This window comes from Aplysia californica, unplaced genomic scaffold (assembly GCF_000002075.1).
Source record: "Aplysia californica isolate F4 #8 unplaced genomic scaffold, AplCal3.0 scaffold00069, whole genome shotgun sequence".
Taxonomy (NCBI): Eukaryota; Metazoa; Mollusca; class Gastropoda; order Aplysiida; family Aplysiidae; genus Aplysia; species Aplysia californica.
The window spans coordinates 342,423-359,458 of NW_004797339.1; the positions used below are offsets into that span (position 1 = coordinate 342,423).

Here is a 17,036-nt window from a genome sequence, read left to right on the forward strand (position 1 = left end):
TTTTCTCCCCCTCCCACCCTTCTCCCTACACCTTTTCTTCCTCTCCCTACACCTTTTCTTCCTCTCCCACCCTTCTCCCTCCACCTTTTCTTCCTCTCCCACCCTTCTCCCTCCATCTTTTCTTCCCCTCCCACCCTTCTCCCTCCACCTTTTCTTCCTCTCCCTCCACCTTTTCTTCCTCTCCCACCCTTCTCCCTCCGCCTTTTCTTCCCCTCCCACCCTTCTCCCTCCCCCTTGTCTTCCCCTCCCACCCTTCTCCTGTTCCTCCTTCATTTTTCTACTTCTATCGACTTAAATACAGTGAAAATTAAAGACAGCCTGTATCCCTCAATTTGACCTAATTATTATCATTTTTTATGCCACTGTCTGATCAACTCTTTGCAGCCCCACACCTAATAGCACAATGAACAACTAACTGATAGGTCAATCTACTCACGGAAAATGTAGCGTGGAGCAAAAACTTATTCAAACTTTAAGACACTGACAAGAGAACAAGTGTAAATCAAATCATGTTGGGAAAGGAAGCCATAAATTCACTATAAGCCAAATCTACACAGACATCGATTCAGCAATTTATATTACACACGAGAAATAGAAGAAAATTAGGTGAAAATAAAAGTTTGGATTGAACATAAAGTTAATTGAAACCAAACGTGGGACAGCAATGTTCCCAGCCCCTCCCATTACGCTACTCACCTTCTTGGGTGGGGTAGGCACTATAGTGATAAATTTGTTCATTCAGTTAAGCTGCACTAGGCATTATGAACATTTTTTGCACAATCAACGAAAGATAATTTAATTAATCAAGTAAAAAAAAAGAGACATACCAAGTGTAGAAAAGGGAATCGTTCAAACGCAAAACCAGTGGAGCTTATTATTGCTTCTTAGTTTCAGTATTAGTAAGAGTTTTATGGCACTTACAACACAAAATGGTCATATAAGTGCCGAAAATTAGAGGGGTTACAAGAAAGTAACAAACATAAAAAAGAAGGAGGGGAGATAAAGACAATAGATGTTTGATAGGAAAGAAGGAGCAAACCACACTAGAGCACCCGCCAGCCACCCACTATTATTGCAGAATAGCAGACAGAGACAAATAATATTATATGTACTAAACATGCTGGCATTGGTGGTTTAATAGTCTGGTGACTCCGCTCACAACTGAAAGGTCGTGGGTTCAAACCCTGTCGCAGTCCCGAAGTTGTATCCTTGGGAAAAAACACTTTACATGAATTTTCCTTACTTCCTTACAAACGGGACTTGACAATAGACAGTTAAAGATCTTATCAATTGTCAGTTCATAAGTGTTTGAGCATTTAATTGGCTGCTTGTATTGTACGTTTCCCTGGAACTTGAGATTATTTCTGAAAATTCAAAGGACTGCAGGAGAAGTAATATAGATGGTAAAGCGCATTGAGCTTGCTGTTAAGTAGGAATATGTGCTATACAAGTGCTATCTATTACTATTACTATTATTTCCTGACAGGCACTCAGATATTTACTAACTTGTAGGTACAAACATTTAGCTGGCTATTAAGCCCTTATTTATTCCATTCAAAGCCTACGTGCACCACATATTCAGTTAAATTTCTACCTCCACGGATTTCAACAACATTATCTCCCAAATACATCATCATCATCATCATAAAGTGCCACATCTGAAACAGAGGTGGTTCTCCATTCATTTCTTTGCTCGGATGCTCTCAGAAAAACCACCCACTCATAATATGATCTTATGCAGTAGTGAGCACCATAACACTTTATCTATGTGAAGCTGAACCTCAAAATAACTAATGCCTCGTTCGCCTTCTATTTTCCCAGTAAGAGCAAGACGTTCAAAACCTTCATGTTGATTCAAAAGTCCCAAATACATACCACTCATTAAATGCACACCAATACCTCAATGAGACGATGAAAAAGCAACTTTTTAACTACATAACACTAAACAATATCAGAGCAACCCTTTACCTTCTGAAACCAAAAACAAAGACAACACTTGATGCAATAAGACAAAAATGACTTTTTTTTTGGTAAAGTGTTTTACGGCGCCCGCAACTGCATAAGGTCATATGAGCGCGCGGGACACACCTAATACTTTTAGTTGGTAGGAAATTTTCAATTTTGCCCGGGTGGCGGCCGAAGCCTACTCTTATCGATTTTAGACCACCAAGGGATCTTTAACATGCGCAACTTGCACACGGGCCCTTCAAGATTTTTCGCCCTTGTCCGAGAAGGCTAGGAGTAGATCTTTCCTACCAGAAGATCAGGGGTGTGGCAGAAAGACAGCTGTAAGAAGGAGTCAAGGAGTAGCAGTAGAAAGGCTGCAGAAAGAGTCAGGAGCCCAGAGGGGGAAAAGGAGGTGAGGGGGTGGGGGGCAGAAAGAGGAGACGAAAGCAGACAAAAGAATATTGCTAGAGAGCAGGAAAGGAGGAGAAAGGAGACAATTTTGGAGAAGAAAATTTTTCGGTCGCTATCCGGATTCGAACCCGGGACCTTTGAATGAGAGGCCAACACCTTAACCTCTTGGCCACGAGAGCCCCTTGAAGTGTTCTATGTTCTGGGGTAATAATATAGTGTAAAGCGCATAGAGCCTGCTGTTGAGCGGGGATATGCGCTATACAAATACTATTTATTATTATTATTATTATTATTTCAAAACATATGTACAGCACTTTATGACATCAGACCACAGGGCAAGGTCCCAGATGTTGCTGGATCAGAAAACACAACAGCAATAACCAACAATAATTACAGAAAGATGAGAAAAAACAAAACGAACATATTAATGACTTTACCACCCACAAAGAAAGCACTTGAGAGATACTTACTTTATCTGCAGCTTTACTCTGGGTTCATTCGTGCGATAGCGAACAGCCTGGAAGTAGAGAGAGATAGATAAAATAAGATAAGATAAGATAAGACAAGATAAGTCAAGACAAGACGAGACAAGACGAGACAAGATAAGATAAGATAAGATAAGACAAGACAAGACAAGACAAGATGAGAGGAGACGAGGTAAGATAAGATAAGAAGAGTCAAGACAAGACGAGACAAGATAAGCTAAGCTAAGATAAGATAAGATAATACATTATTGTCCATGTGGGAAATTTCCTATGGCTGTACAGAAATGGGGTAAAACACGTGTAGATAGAATTTACATTGCATATCACTTTCATAAAAGAATTTCAATAAAATACATTATGTGCATAGATTAAAAAGTCAACAGCAGCTGTATCGCAGATGGTAGGAAACTTTTACTGCACCTTCCTTTATTGGTTCTTGGTGGTATATATCTGCCGCTGCATGATCTCAAAATTGGTGTGGAAAGGAGGTGATGGATCAGGACGTGAGACAAAATAAAATTATTTTAAAAAAAACCAGAACCCCAACAATAAACTTTATTTTAGTTCTCATCAGAGTTCAATGGCACTCGCAACACAATTAGCTCAAATAAGTGCTAAATATTAGAGGTATTACTAGATAGTAACATAAAAATAAATGGAGGAGGAGAAATAAGGACTATAGATGTTTGGTAGGAAAGAAGGAGCAAACCACGCCAGAGCATCCGCCAACCACCCACAACAACACATCTGTCCCACTGGTTTTATGCACCCCGCATAATTTGGCAAAATTTGATCATTTTGGGCATAATTTCTTATTATTTTCCTTTATCTTTCTTTGTTAAAATTAACAGAATCGCATGATTTCACATTTTTGGGCTCAGTTTGCATAATTTCAGAATTTTTCTGGCATAAAACGACAGGGACAGACACGCCTACCTTGCTGAGCTTGTAGCCGGACCGGGGAACGTTGGCCACGCCTTCTCTTCTCAAGTCTTCAGCGTTCTCTACAGATGGAAACATGGAATACAGAACAAAATCATTTTCACATAATAATTATAACAACAACAATAAAAATGCTTCATGACAGATACTGAACCATAAATTTAAGAATAGGAGTTTCACTACAGCAAATAACTTTTACTTTAAGAATTTCATCAAAGTAGGCTTTTTAAATTTTCTATGATGAAGAACTGATGATCCTGTGCATATTTTCCAACATGTTCTGTCTTCACTCGGAGTATGGTCTTCATATTTTCCACATGAAAAGTAAAATACAGTCCAACATGCTCTAATGGCCACATGTATAACATAAGACATTCCCCTGTACAAAGGACAAAGTCCCGCTTCTTTCTTGGTTGCTTTGTTTTTCGGGGGGGGGGTTGTTTTAAAAAAACATTACAACGACACTGAGTAAGATGTTCACCTGTCTAAGACAGGAAACAAAAGCCTATCTCCCTCTTATATTTTGCCAGTAGAACTTCACGTCTCTGGGGAACCTGACAGACTTTACTCACCAAGAATTTCTATGGAACCTGACAGACTTTACTCACCAAAAATTTCTATGGAACCTGACAGACTTTACTCACCAGTAAGCTCAATGGAACCTGACAGACTTTACTCAACAGGAAGCTCTATGGTCTGACAGACTTTACTCAGGAAGAAGGTCTATGGTCTGACAGACTTTACTCACCAAGAAGGTCTATGGTCTGACAGACTTTACTCACCAAGAAGGTCTATGTTCTGACAGACTTTACTCACCAAGAATTTCTATGGAACCTGACAGACTTTACTCAACAAGAATTTCTATGGAATCTGACAGACTTTACTAAACAAGAATTTCAGTGGAATCTGACAGACTTTACTCAACAAGAATTTCTATGGAATCTGACAGACTTTACTCACCTAGAAGCTCGATGGCATCATAACCAGTATCCCCGTGCCGCGGGTCCATATCGATTCCCGAGTCGTATGATTTTGTCTCTGCCTCCGAGAGCAGCTGGGACAATTTCTCACGATGTCTTCGTCCATCGTACTTTGGACCTCCGACATGATGGCTGAAATCCCGAAAAACAGGACATGAATTGGAGAGTTAATGAAACACGAAAATCTCCAGTATTGTTATGAATTAAAACATAGAAAGCAAAGCAATAAAAAAAAAGAAACAGTAAACTCTCTCTGTATCATTTCATCATTTCATTAGGGGTTACAAAATTATGCATTAATTTACCGATAACTTAACCCCTTTGTGACAATTCCCGTACACCGAACGTCCAACATTGTGTGCCAAGATGGCTTCCTCCCATACAATGTACATCCTAAAATCTTCCGATTACAGCAATCGCATGGACCTTACTACGTACACTGTACAGGGTTTTTATAACTGCACTACAATAGCCATGAACGGAATTTTACCGGAAAATTGGGTGCACTAAAACTAAAAGTTGGAAAAACCACACGTCATGAAGGGGTTAAAGGAAGAAAAATATTTCATATTCTTCAAGAATTTTCTTTCTCCTTCTACTTCTACAGCACCCCCTTACCAGACTATACAGGCAGGCGACAGTAGGTTCTTAAACAAACAGCTTAACTAAGTGCTATGTCATGGTCTTTGAAAGCTCACTCAATCATTGGTACTGACCAAAGTTGTTTAACTCTATCTGTTCGTCGTGTTTTACTATCGTATCCATACAACGTGGGGAACTCTGTGCCACCACTTAACCCTATCCGTACGCCGTGTTTTACTATCATATCCATACAACGTGGGGAACTCTGTGCCACCACTTAACCCTATCCGTACGTCGTGTTTTACTATCGTATCCATATGACGTGGGGAACTCTGTGCCACCACTTTCAAAGAGGAAATTTACTCGTTAATCCGATCTGTACGCTTTGCGTAGCAGTCTGTTGAAATTATTTTTTGAGAAATACTGAAAGTTTCAAAGAGATTTTCGTACCAAAAGTATTCTAAAATGTGAAGAATACAACCCTGGGGGTGTAAAATTACCCCAGGGCGTACGAAAAGGGTTTAAGTTCTGGTTGAAATTCAGGTAGAATGTTGTCCAGGTGGACAGTTTCTCCCGGCCTAGCATGCTTCGACTTCCAACAGTTAAAGTGCCTTTGACAAGCACATGGAATACATTTCTCAAATCTTTTGTTCTTATCAAGGAAGACTATGTGCTAGACCAATTATGGGCAAAACACACTCTTGTTGCAAGCAGTTTCAGTGTGGCCAGTGAGACAACCCAGTCATTAGCAATGAATGTGGCCCATGGGGAGTTGATAACTAATAAAAAAACCCAAAACTGTTTGTCTTGAAAATCAAATTCAATAGTTTCCAGCCCTGCTAGAAGCAATAGACATTACATCTTATGTTGGAAAATGCCTTTGAGTTATGTAATATTGTAATAATATATAATAATATATAACATTTATATAGCGCATTTCCAAAAAAGTAGCTCAATGCGCTTTACATCGGAATACCCATTTTTCAAAACCTTTCTTACTACTTCCTTTCTTCTCATGCAATATATATTAATGCACACACACATACACACAAACACACACACACACACACACACACACACACACACACACACACACACACGCACACACACACATACACACACACAGACTATATTCATCCAGACACAGGAACAGAACAACTATAATGAAAAATAACGTTAAAAGCTTATGAAGGATAGGCCTGTAGGAACAGAAAATGTTTAAGATGTCTTTTGAAGCTATCAAGTGTTTTAATTTGCTATTTTATTTGCTGTATATGCTATTGAGTGAAATAAAAGGGAAGTCTTCGTATAGCAATTTGATCAAAAATAGAACCTTCCTACGTCACATTCCTTTCAACTCCTAAAAAGAAAGACTTAATATTACAATACAGTATAACACAGATAGGTTCAACACAGTAGACTTGAAATCACGCATCCATTGAACCGTGCCTGCGGTCCTGTTTTTTTTCCCTCTTTATCTTTGTAAGATATCCCTCGAACTACTGATCCCTCGAACTGCTGAGGTCGTTCCTAAAGAATTCAAGCTATCCATGTTATACTGTAGTAATAGTAAATACTGCCCAAGGCCCCAAAGTACTGATAAGCCAGGATATTACATGTATGTTTGTTTTAGTAGAGGTTTTACGGCGCTCGCAACTGCATAAGGTCATATGAACGCCAGAAGATTAGAGGCGTTAGAAGAGAGTAACAAACATAAAAAAGAAGAAAGGGAGATAAGGACGATAGGTGTTAGATAAGGACGACAGGTGTTTGATAAGACAGAAGAAGCAGCAAACAAGACCAGAGCACCCGCCAACCACCCACTATTATTATACATATATATATAGTATATTCTCTGGCCCTCAAGAGTCAAGACAAATGACTTCAATATCACACCATATTTAAATGTTCAAAACTTGTATAGACAAACTTCAAGTCCAGAGAAAACCCACCCTCTAGCACTGGACAGCGTGGACACATCGATCTGCGGCTCAATTCTCCCAGACTGTGCCACAGTCTCCGCAGCAAGCAGCTCAGCCTCTGTCAACTTCCTGTTCCGATGGCTTTGTCCGCGCCCTTGGTATGCTGGACTCGTGAACTCCTCTCCTTCCTGTAAGAGATGTATTATATATACATATTGAGAACAGTCTGGCATCGGTGGCCTAGTGGTTAGGCTCTCAGACTCGCAACCGTAAGGTCGTGGGTTCGAACCCCGCTAGAGGCACTGACATTGAGTCCTTGGGAAAGGCACTTTACACAAATTTTCCTCACTTCACATGGGTACCCAGCTACAGACAGTGAAAGATCTTGTCAGTTTATTAGTGTTTGAGCACTTAATCAGCTGATTGCACTGTATACTTCCCGGGACGCTGAGAACATTTCTGAGTGTTCCATGGTCTTCTAGGGTAATAAAATAGTTGTCGAGCAGGGATATATAAGCTATACAAATGCTATTTATTATTATTATCATCGCTATTATAATTATTATTATTATTAACATGTGCTCAGATTTTTAAAAAAAAATAAATGGTTGGCTTTCACAATGCTGCTCGATAGAAGTTTTTTCAGTGTGTGAAACAAATTTTCCACAATGATTGTCTCCCATTCTAGAGTGTCAAGTTAAAGACAGGTAAAGACCAGGTTTGCAAAAATACAGCCAAACTTGTCCAAGATGACCAAACTTGTCCAAGATGACCACCCATTGTCAATGGAAAAAATGGTCATCTTTGATAGATAATCCTCTTCACTCATCCGTGACCTATATGACGTAGACTGTTCGTTATCATTTCTTACGAGGTTCGTGAGCCAAGATGCTCCTGCGACGTCATTCCTTGTGAAGCCCGAGGACCATGATGACAAACGCCTTTCATCATAGGTTGTTTCTGCATACTGCTTCTATTAGATGCATTTCGTAAAACTAATCGCAGATTCACATTCGGGAATATTTTGGTTTGTACAGAAAAATCTTGTCCTTTTAGACACAGTTAGAAGTATCTGCAAAGCGGTTCTATTTATAGGAAACTGACCACTAAATCTAGCGCTACTCTGTATCCCTAGTGATCCAAAACTGTGCTTGATGGAAATGGACAGCTAAAGATCTTGTCAGTATGTTAGTGTTTTAGCGCCTATAAACGGCTGCTTGCACTGTATGCTTCTCAGGAAGTTGAGGTTGTTTCAGAATGCTCTCAGGTCTGCTGGGGTAATAGTAGCCTATAGATTGTGAAGCGCATAGAGCTTGCTGTTTGTAAAGTTACCTGGCGGTCCTAGGGTCCTGGTCTTTCAGGGGGCCCCCGTCCAGGATCGATGTTGTCTTCTCGTCGTCCTGTGCTCCGACTAATTCTCACTTTGTCTCTGGCAGACGTTGTCGGCCTATTTCCCGCTTCTAAATGTGATGTCATCCAAGGGCACGCTACCCCCTTAATTATACTGTCCCATAATAATAATAAGAGTCATGTCCCCTGACATTACAGCTGTAGAGCAGGGATGTGCAGAATACAAATGCTCTCTATTATTAATATTAAGAAGCACGAACTAACCCTGTGTCACAAATGGATTAACCCTCATCCTGCGGGAGCCGTGTTTATGTAGCCCGATAAGCCTATTTCGGCACCTCGCCTACGTTCTGGTCCCGAATCAGTGTAGCTCCTGGCTCAGCGCACGCGCAGCCTCTTACCTGTCATTCGGGTCCCGAGTCGGATCCCCATTCACGCAGGTCAAGTGTGTGTGCGTCAGTCTGCTTGAGTTTGTGTGCGTTTGTGGCCTTCTTCTAGAACTGCCTGCGTTGGTTTGTAATCGAGGCATACGTCTCATTCAAAACATGCCAAGTTGGTAGCTCTAGATGTTCGTCCAATGAAATTATGGAAGAAATTGACCCACTTAGACATGAGGAGCTCGAAAGGATAGTCAGGAAACAAGACTTCCATTTTTCTATACAAAATATTTCAAATGAGCTTGATTTTGTATGAAATGATACTACCTGATAAAAAATAAGCTTGTTTGATAGTTTTGAATACCATTGTGCAGGTACAAAGAACAATTTGAGAGTGAAACATTCGGAAATTGACCTAAATTATCCCCTTTCGAACCTCAGGTCATTCATAACAACAAGAGCGTCCAGAAAGGTTATTTGAATGGGCGTAACTACTCGTAATGTTATCAGCTTGTGAGAGGGGGTTATTCATGTGTTTGTAACACTTTATAAATAGAAAGCTATGAAGGATAGAGCGTTATTTTCATCATCGGTTAACACACTCCCGCGGTATTCATGGTGAAAACACACGTTTCCCGGCGCACGCGCTGTACACCAACAATACACACTGAGAGACCCCGGCTGCCTGCCCGGCACGTCCGACGTAATCGGTTGCTGATAAGATACGCATCTGGGCACAGACGCAGGATAAGAGTTAACAGAGTCATTATGCAAAGGGGGGAAGTGGAAAGTGGTCATTTGTACAGGTGACTGCCTTGTACATTGTACAGGTGACTGCCTTGTACATTGTACAGGTGATTGCCTTGTACATTGTACAGGTGACTGCCTTGTACATTGTACAGGTGATTGCCTTGTACATTGTACAGGTGACTGCCTTGTACATTGTACAGGTGACTGCCTTGTACATTGTACAGGTGACTGCCTTGTACATTGTACAGGTGACTGCCTTGTACATTGTACAGGTGACTGCCTTGTACATTGTACAGGTGACTGCCTTGTACATTGTACAGGTGATTGCCTTGTACATTGTTATGTGAGTGACTGCCTTGTACATTGTACAGGTGACTGCCTTGTACATTGTACAGGTGACTGCCTTGTACATTGTACAGGTGACTGCCTTGTACATTGTACAGGTGACTGCCTTGTACATTGTACAGGTGACTGCCTTGTACATTGTACAGGTGACTGCCTTGTACATTGTACAGGTGACTGCCTTGTACATTGTACAGGTGATTGCCTTGTACATTGTTATGTGAGTGACTGCCTTGTACATTGTACAGGTGATTGCCTTGTACAAGAGGTAGTTGGAGCAGATTTAACAGTACAGTATAACCTGACAATAATAATATTGATAAATAAGTTGGTGATGATGTAGAGTATACGGTTCCAAGATGAGTGTGCTAAACGTTCTTATAACATTTTGGTCAAAGATAAAAATTATGAACCGACACAGTGCTTCTAAAGGAATAGCAACATCCTTCACAACTTGAGTCTTTTCCAAAATTCGTCTGACAAATATCTTTACCAAAACTTGGGCAAACTTTTCCAAGGTAACAAACTGACCAGATCTTTTGCTGTCTACTCATGTCAGAAAACAGCCCACCAATATCAGCCCAGATAGCAAGGAAGACAAACCTTCAGCCCCACAGAGGCCCAGGCACTCGCTGATGTCCCAGACTTTTTCACTGCAGACTTGCGAGAAGCTGTTACACCAGATTTTTCCTTCTTTCCAGTCTCAGCATCAGCCCAAAACTCATCCAACGCCGATACCCTCATTTTGTTGTCTGCGTTCCATTCAGGTTTGGATCCTGGAAATCGAAAAAAAAACCCAGCATTGAAACTCATAAGTTAAACCTGATTCGGAAACTGAACAAGGACATGATTTTAAATATATAAGTTTTAGGCTTGTTATATTTCACCAGAAAACAAAAATAGTTGGTGAGCAAAAATTATTTTGATGAGGGAGGACCTAAACTTAAGTCTTTCTTATCACCTCCCACTGTCTTTTATTTCACTCTTCCATTACTCTCCTCATTTAGTTTACATTTTTAATCATCAATCTGCTAACCAACTTGCATTTTCTTCGGTTGAACGGTCAATAAACACATGGACATCGAGAATGCCAAGAAATGTTGGTGAGTACAGCTTTCGGATATGTGAATACTGCAGTCTGTCCTTAAGCAAGACCTGAGAACCATATCTCAAAAATGGAACTGGACTAAGATGCCAAACCAATATTTCTAAAATATTTGTCTTTGTTGAGTACACTTGCTGTAGCCTGAGTGTCATTGTGAAAAAAATCTCCCAGTGTGAACTAATCAAGTTTAAAAAAAAAAAAAAAAAATCTCCATTAATCTACACAAAAACCCGTAATATAGTCGAACCTGCTCTAACAGCCACTGTACAATTCAATCACTTGTATGAGCAGCTTCTTCTCATTTCCTTCCTTGAATATTTTTTACGTTATGTAGACGCTGTGTAAGAGGCCTCCTGTCTGACACGGACACTTTTCTCCTCCACAATGTGGGGCCGTCTTAGACAGACAGTTTCCACTGTATTTACTCCTCAATCTCATCACATACTCCCCGGGCGGTGCGACTGACTGAAGTGTCTTTAGGCCATTCCAAAAGGGGGGACATTAACATGTTCTTATGCGCAGTAGAATTGTAAATGGGCTGATTCATCAATATCATGCTCATAACTGTGCCTTAACTGCAACGGGGAGCTGCTGCCTTTTCTTTCCTAATCCTTACTATCATCATTTTTCCTTTACTTCTTGTGTATGTTTGTCACACTCTTGTGATCCGCTACTTCTGGAGTGCCTTGATAGTCGAAGCAGACTTTGTTTTGTTGAAGCTAGAGAGGTGAGCAGAGTAAGCCTGATTCCCTGTATGGACTTCTCTATTGACATCCACCCCTTGGTGGTCATATGACTTTAAGCAGTTGCAAGCCCCGTAAAAACTCTACTAAACTAATCTCATCACACTAGTGACATACCTGCAGTGGTCTCTGGCTTTTTGGGTTTCACACGACGCACTGGAGATGTTGCCCAAGGCCGGTCGTAATCTCTCGATGCACCCACATCTAGAAAAGTGTAAAAGGAAAGATGACTTTATTCATCTACGTTTGAAATTTGCATTACGAAAGGATTGTTTTATACGGAATAGGGCGTAAAGATGAATCAATGCTGATTTAAATCTTATTTCGTCGTGAAGTGCCCAGAGCCACTCTAGGAGTGGGCGCCAGAGAAGTGATTTTTAAAATCATCATTTTATACAGTTATCTCTTCAAGCACCAAAATTCGTTTGTAGTGAGAAAAACGTAAGACATTCATGATAACTGTCATGTACATGTATCAAATTAGTCCAAGCATACATAATCCAGAAAAATTGTTCTATACTGCATAACCTTAACAACCATCTACAAAAATGGTTCCCTGTAGGTGAAAGGATTGGTATTAATTTGTTTCAAGGTAAAAGTTAACGTTAGAAAGAATGTAAGATTAAACAAAAACATGTGACTTCCAAGTAGAGACTGAATAGACATTTTGTATTACATGGACACATGCACCAGATTCTCTTCTCTCTGATATTTCGGATCTTTGAAAAAAAAGATTTCTTTACCAGCAGTTTCAGAACTTGACACTTGTGCAAACCGTGAGGCTCTCTCAGGGCTGGAGCTACGGGTCAGTTCTGACGTGGATTTGCGGAGACCTCCATAACGGATACCCTGGGGGTGAAAAAAGGGGAATTAATTCACATCAATATTTCCATTTGCATGTGATTGAATCATATAAATAACCTTATAATTACATCTTACCTTATAATCCGTTTTAATCTTTGCCTCAAAAGCGTAGAGAAACATGTTATATAATTTAAATGTTTTAAATATTTTCCCTTTCTTCTTTCTATCCACTACGAAGACAAGAGCCTATAAATACAGGAATAGTGAACAACTGGAGGAGATTTTTACAGCAGACAGCATGCCACTGAGCTGAAGGCCACTAGCCAAAGTGTTGTTCAATAATAATTATCACAACATCACAACAATCTTCCCAAGCCAATGTTTGGCACATAATATATTATAATAATATATGGCTGCCAACTTTTCAAAACCAAAATACAGACTCTACCCACCCACACAGAGGGTCAGGATACAAATAATTTCCACCCGTCCAAAACCTTCACCTTCCCACTCAGTTTTCTGCACTCAATAAATTCAAGCTAGTTAAATCAGACCTGTAAAAATGATATCAGAAATTGTTAGTAAAGATCTCTTCAATTTACTTGGGCTTAACTCTCATTATTATCATCTGCAAATCTGGTCTTGAAAGGTCATAACTTTTCTTCAGCATTGGAAAGTCTGTGAAGAGCAATACAAGAAAAAAAGAGAATACAACCTATTTTCTGACATAAAAAAGGACTTCTGTATTCAGATCCCCATAAATGTTTTTAAAGTACTGGTTTCCAGCTATGAACATACTCTATTCCGTTTTCATCCCTCTCCCAGACACACATTTTTCTGCATCAGCAAATTAAAAGATCAGTCTTTGCTTCCTCTATTGAGTTAGCATTTACACCGTGATAGAACAACTTTCTATTATACGATAAAAGGTAATAATCCTGACTGTTGAAAAATATCAGGAAATTGGTTTCAAGAACAGAAAAAAGAATACCTGTGGGATTTCCATGCCAGCTTTCTTGTACATCGCCCTCAGTAAATAGATCATAGGCTCCTCTGGCATGTCTCTCAATGTTCTGTTCATCAGATCCTAGAAACAGCAAAAGTTCAAGGACTCAACAAATATACACAGAGAAAAAAGAAAGTGTGAACAGAAATCAAATATTGTACTTGCAAACCAATTTTCCTTGAAGTATTCACCCCTTTTCTAGACGACACACATCAGATAATAATTTTACTTGAAGTGTTTATTTTTTGTGCAAAAATATCCATCACAAATGGAGCCCTCCAATTTCCAAATTCACAAAATCACTACCGTGTGAGGCCACTTGTCACACTGATGACTGACGGACACCGTTGGCGCATGGAAAAGATAAATTCTTGGATAAACTGCTGAGGGAATCTGCAGCTATATTACATTCCTTCTAGCTATTGCTCAAATTCAGATTGGGACTTGGTCATTTCCCGCTGAGATTGTTCTTTATCCAAAAAAATCACGTACCACAATGATGAAGGACGCAATTTAATCTGGTCTGGAAATGAACGCAGAGGACTTGTCGGTCTTGTCTCGCTGTGTTATTCCAGCCTGGAACAGTCCAAACGCTCACACCTTCTATCATTTTCTGACAGACATTATGGCACTTTTTACAAGCAGAAATATTGTAGGGTATATTTTATGTTTTTCAACCTGAACAGACATGAAGGAAGTGAATCGTAGACTAACATTCTAAAATGATGTGTACAGATAGTCACATGATAAAGCATTAGAATGAATTTAAAACTATAGAGTTATTACCATTAAACAAACAAGAATTTTTTGCTTAAACTCGTGCAACTTATACTGGGTCTGCATATTTGGACTTTGTGACTTTGTTCCCGGGTACCGGGTCTGTATATATATATACACTCACTTATTTTTATGGGAAAACTCCTTACCATTCACCCCACCTTACAATGATTAGATAACTAGATCTAGAATCTAGATCTAGAATCTAGATCTAAATCTACATACACTGTTGTCATAGTCATGGGTGGGAGAAAATTAAAACAGGTACACAATAATAAAGTCATCGTGAAAGGGCGTCGAAATTCTTAACACAACAATTTTGCAACATGTGCCTAATTGTAGCCTACATTTTTTTTTTCAATCTGACGAACAGTGTCCCCTGCTTTAGATCTCTAGATCTAGATCTAGTGTACAGGGACCACTCTCTTCATGTAAACAAGCTGCAGCTTGAAGACTAACGCACAGCTGATGGTTGCAGCTCAAAGTAAGGCTAGTGATGTCAACTAACAGGAATAACATCTTACCTCGAACAAGGCACCGATTCGATGCTTCTCCATGTACGCTGTTATCCTGGCCTGAGACATTCTGTGTTGATATCGTGTGCCCAAATGTTGCAACTCCACAACACATTTAGTTAGACTGATCCCAGATCTACAGCAGACACCTCTTCCAGAATAGAACAAGATCTATTTCGGGGTGATCGAAAAGAGTTCTATATCGATACTACTAGTACTTGGGCACAAAATTGTGCATTGGGCATTGTGCCAAAGATCATTCGCAAACCCTCTTTAAACAAAATAGAAAGTAAACAAAAACAATCTCAGCTGATGTAGAACATTCATCAATGCTAATTGTACTTTTCTCTAGACATTATAGCTTTGTGTTCATAACTGCTTGCCTTGTACAGAATCCTAAAATCAATCGAGACATGAGAACTCTTTAACATTAATTTTTAAAAAGAGGTTTCCGAATACAGATATTCGTCCAGGACACTATAGGGGTCGCTAGGGACGCTTTCTATCCTAGTAGGCCAAGAAGGCTTATTCAAAGCCAATACGGGTCGAACAAAATTGAAATTCAACATCAACAATTTATATATTATTTTACTTTTTACAAAAAATAATACGTGAATGCATTTCAATCAACATATTTGCAAACGTGAAATAAAAAAACACAGCATTAACCTGGCTGGATTTTCCCGAAACATACTGTGAAGAAAGATAGATTTGATTGTTTTTCACATATTTCTCCTGGCTATTGGCCATACAGGTATTACCGCGGAATAACGAAAAAAAGAAGAGACGGATTGTTGGTCTTTATTATGGTCGTGAATGCTGCTGTTGCTGTTGTTGTTCCTTTGTGGCATATAAAACCCGATGTGGGTCAGTTTGGGGGATAACCGGCTGTTTCTCCATTATCCATTCATTCAAATAAGTTTTTCTTGATTGAGTCTGTCACATTTCTGCGTTTACGTCTATTCCTCCAGCGACAACCAAGGGGTGCCCACTACAGCTGGATCGGGCCGATCGCCCGACTCGATCGCCTGGAACTGAAAACAAACACGTTTGTTTTTGAGGCGATCGAGTCGGGCGATCGGGCCGATCGGCCGATCCCACCCGTAGTGGGCACCACGTCGAGTCAAGTGTCTCAGAATCAGAAACTGCATTTGCCGCTCCCTTATTGCTCTTACTCTTATGTATGATGAGCGGCCTGAAAGAGCTTCTTTCAATACGGCAGCGAATTTCTTTTCCTTCCATGAAGCTTCTTTCAGTATGCAGTTGTAGGCCCTATATTTCTTTTCCTTCCACGAAAATTCTTTCAGTATGCCATCGTATATTTCGTTTCCTTCCACAAAGATTCTTCAGTTTGCAATTGTAATTGTATTTGTATTTTTTTTTCTTTTCTTTTCCTTCCATGAAATTTTCTAAAAGTCTCCTAAGAAATCATATGGTGCTTCTATGTTATTTTCATAATCATTGGTACTTGTCCAGCATTCACAGCCGTATAGAAGAGCTGCTCACCGCACAAAGCATTTGAGAACCCTTATTTTATACACTGACTGATACGTTTGTATTTTTCAGGATTGTTATTGAAGCTGTCTTTAGCAATTGCGATTTTTTGTTTTATTTCGATGGAACATTTGGCATCGAATGTGCTGATAATATATCCGAGATATTTAAACTGTTAAACTTGTTTGATCTTTATTCCTTTTTAAAAAAAATAGTAGAGGGTTTTTTTACACGGCGCTTGGGTCTCAGCAGAAAAGTCTTTACAGGGAATCAGACAACTGCATAAGGTCATATGATCGCCAAGGGGCGGGTCTCAACAGAAAAGTCTTTACAGGGAATCAGACAACTGCATAAGGTCATATGATCGCCAAGGGGCGGGTCTCAACAGAAACGTCTTTACAGGGAATCAGACAACTGCATAAGGTCATATGATCGCCAAGGGGCGGGTCTCAACAGAAAAGTCTTTACAGGGAATCAGACAACTGCATAAGGTCACATGAGCGC

General features: G+C 39.8%; 1 protein-coding gene across 1 annotated transcript in view; it reads right to left on the reverse strand.

The window, feature by feature from the left end:
* Positions 1-15,435, reverse strand: part of LOC101850466 (uncharacterized protein C8orf34 homolog) — a gene marked incomplete at its 3' end in the record, with an annotated part of 20,062 nt that extends 4,627 nt beyond the window's left edge. The window contains 10 exon segments of the mRNA XM_005093754.3: positions 697-716; positions 2,829-2,875; positions 3,780-3,847; positions 4,746-4,897; positions 7,300-7,457; positions 10,692-10,864; positions 12,054-12,140; positions 12,680-12,785; positions 13,732-13,827; positions 15,048-15,435. Coding sequence (XP_005093811.2) covers positions 697-716; positions 2,829-2,875; positions 3,780-3,847; positions 4,746-4,897; positions 7,300-7,457; positions 10,692-10,864; positions 12,054-12,140; positions 12,680-12,785; positions 13,732-13,827; positions 15,048-15,107 — 967 coding nt within the window.
* Between the last annotated feature and the right edge of the window lie 1,601 nt (positions 15,436-17,036).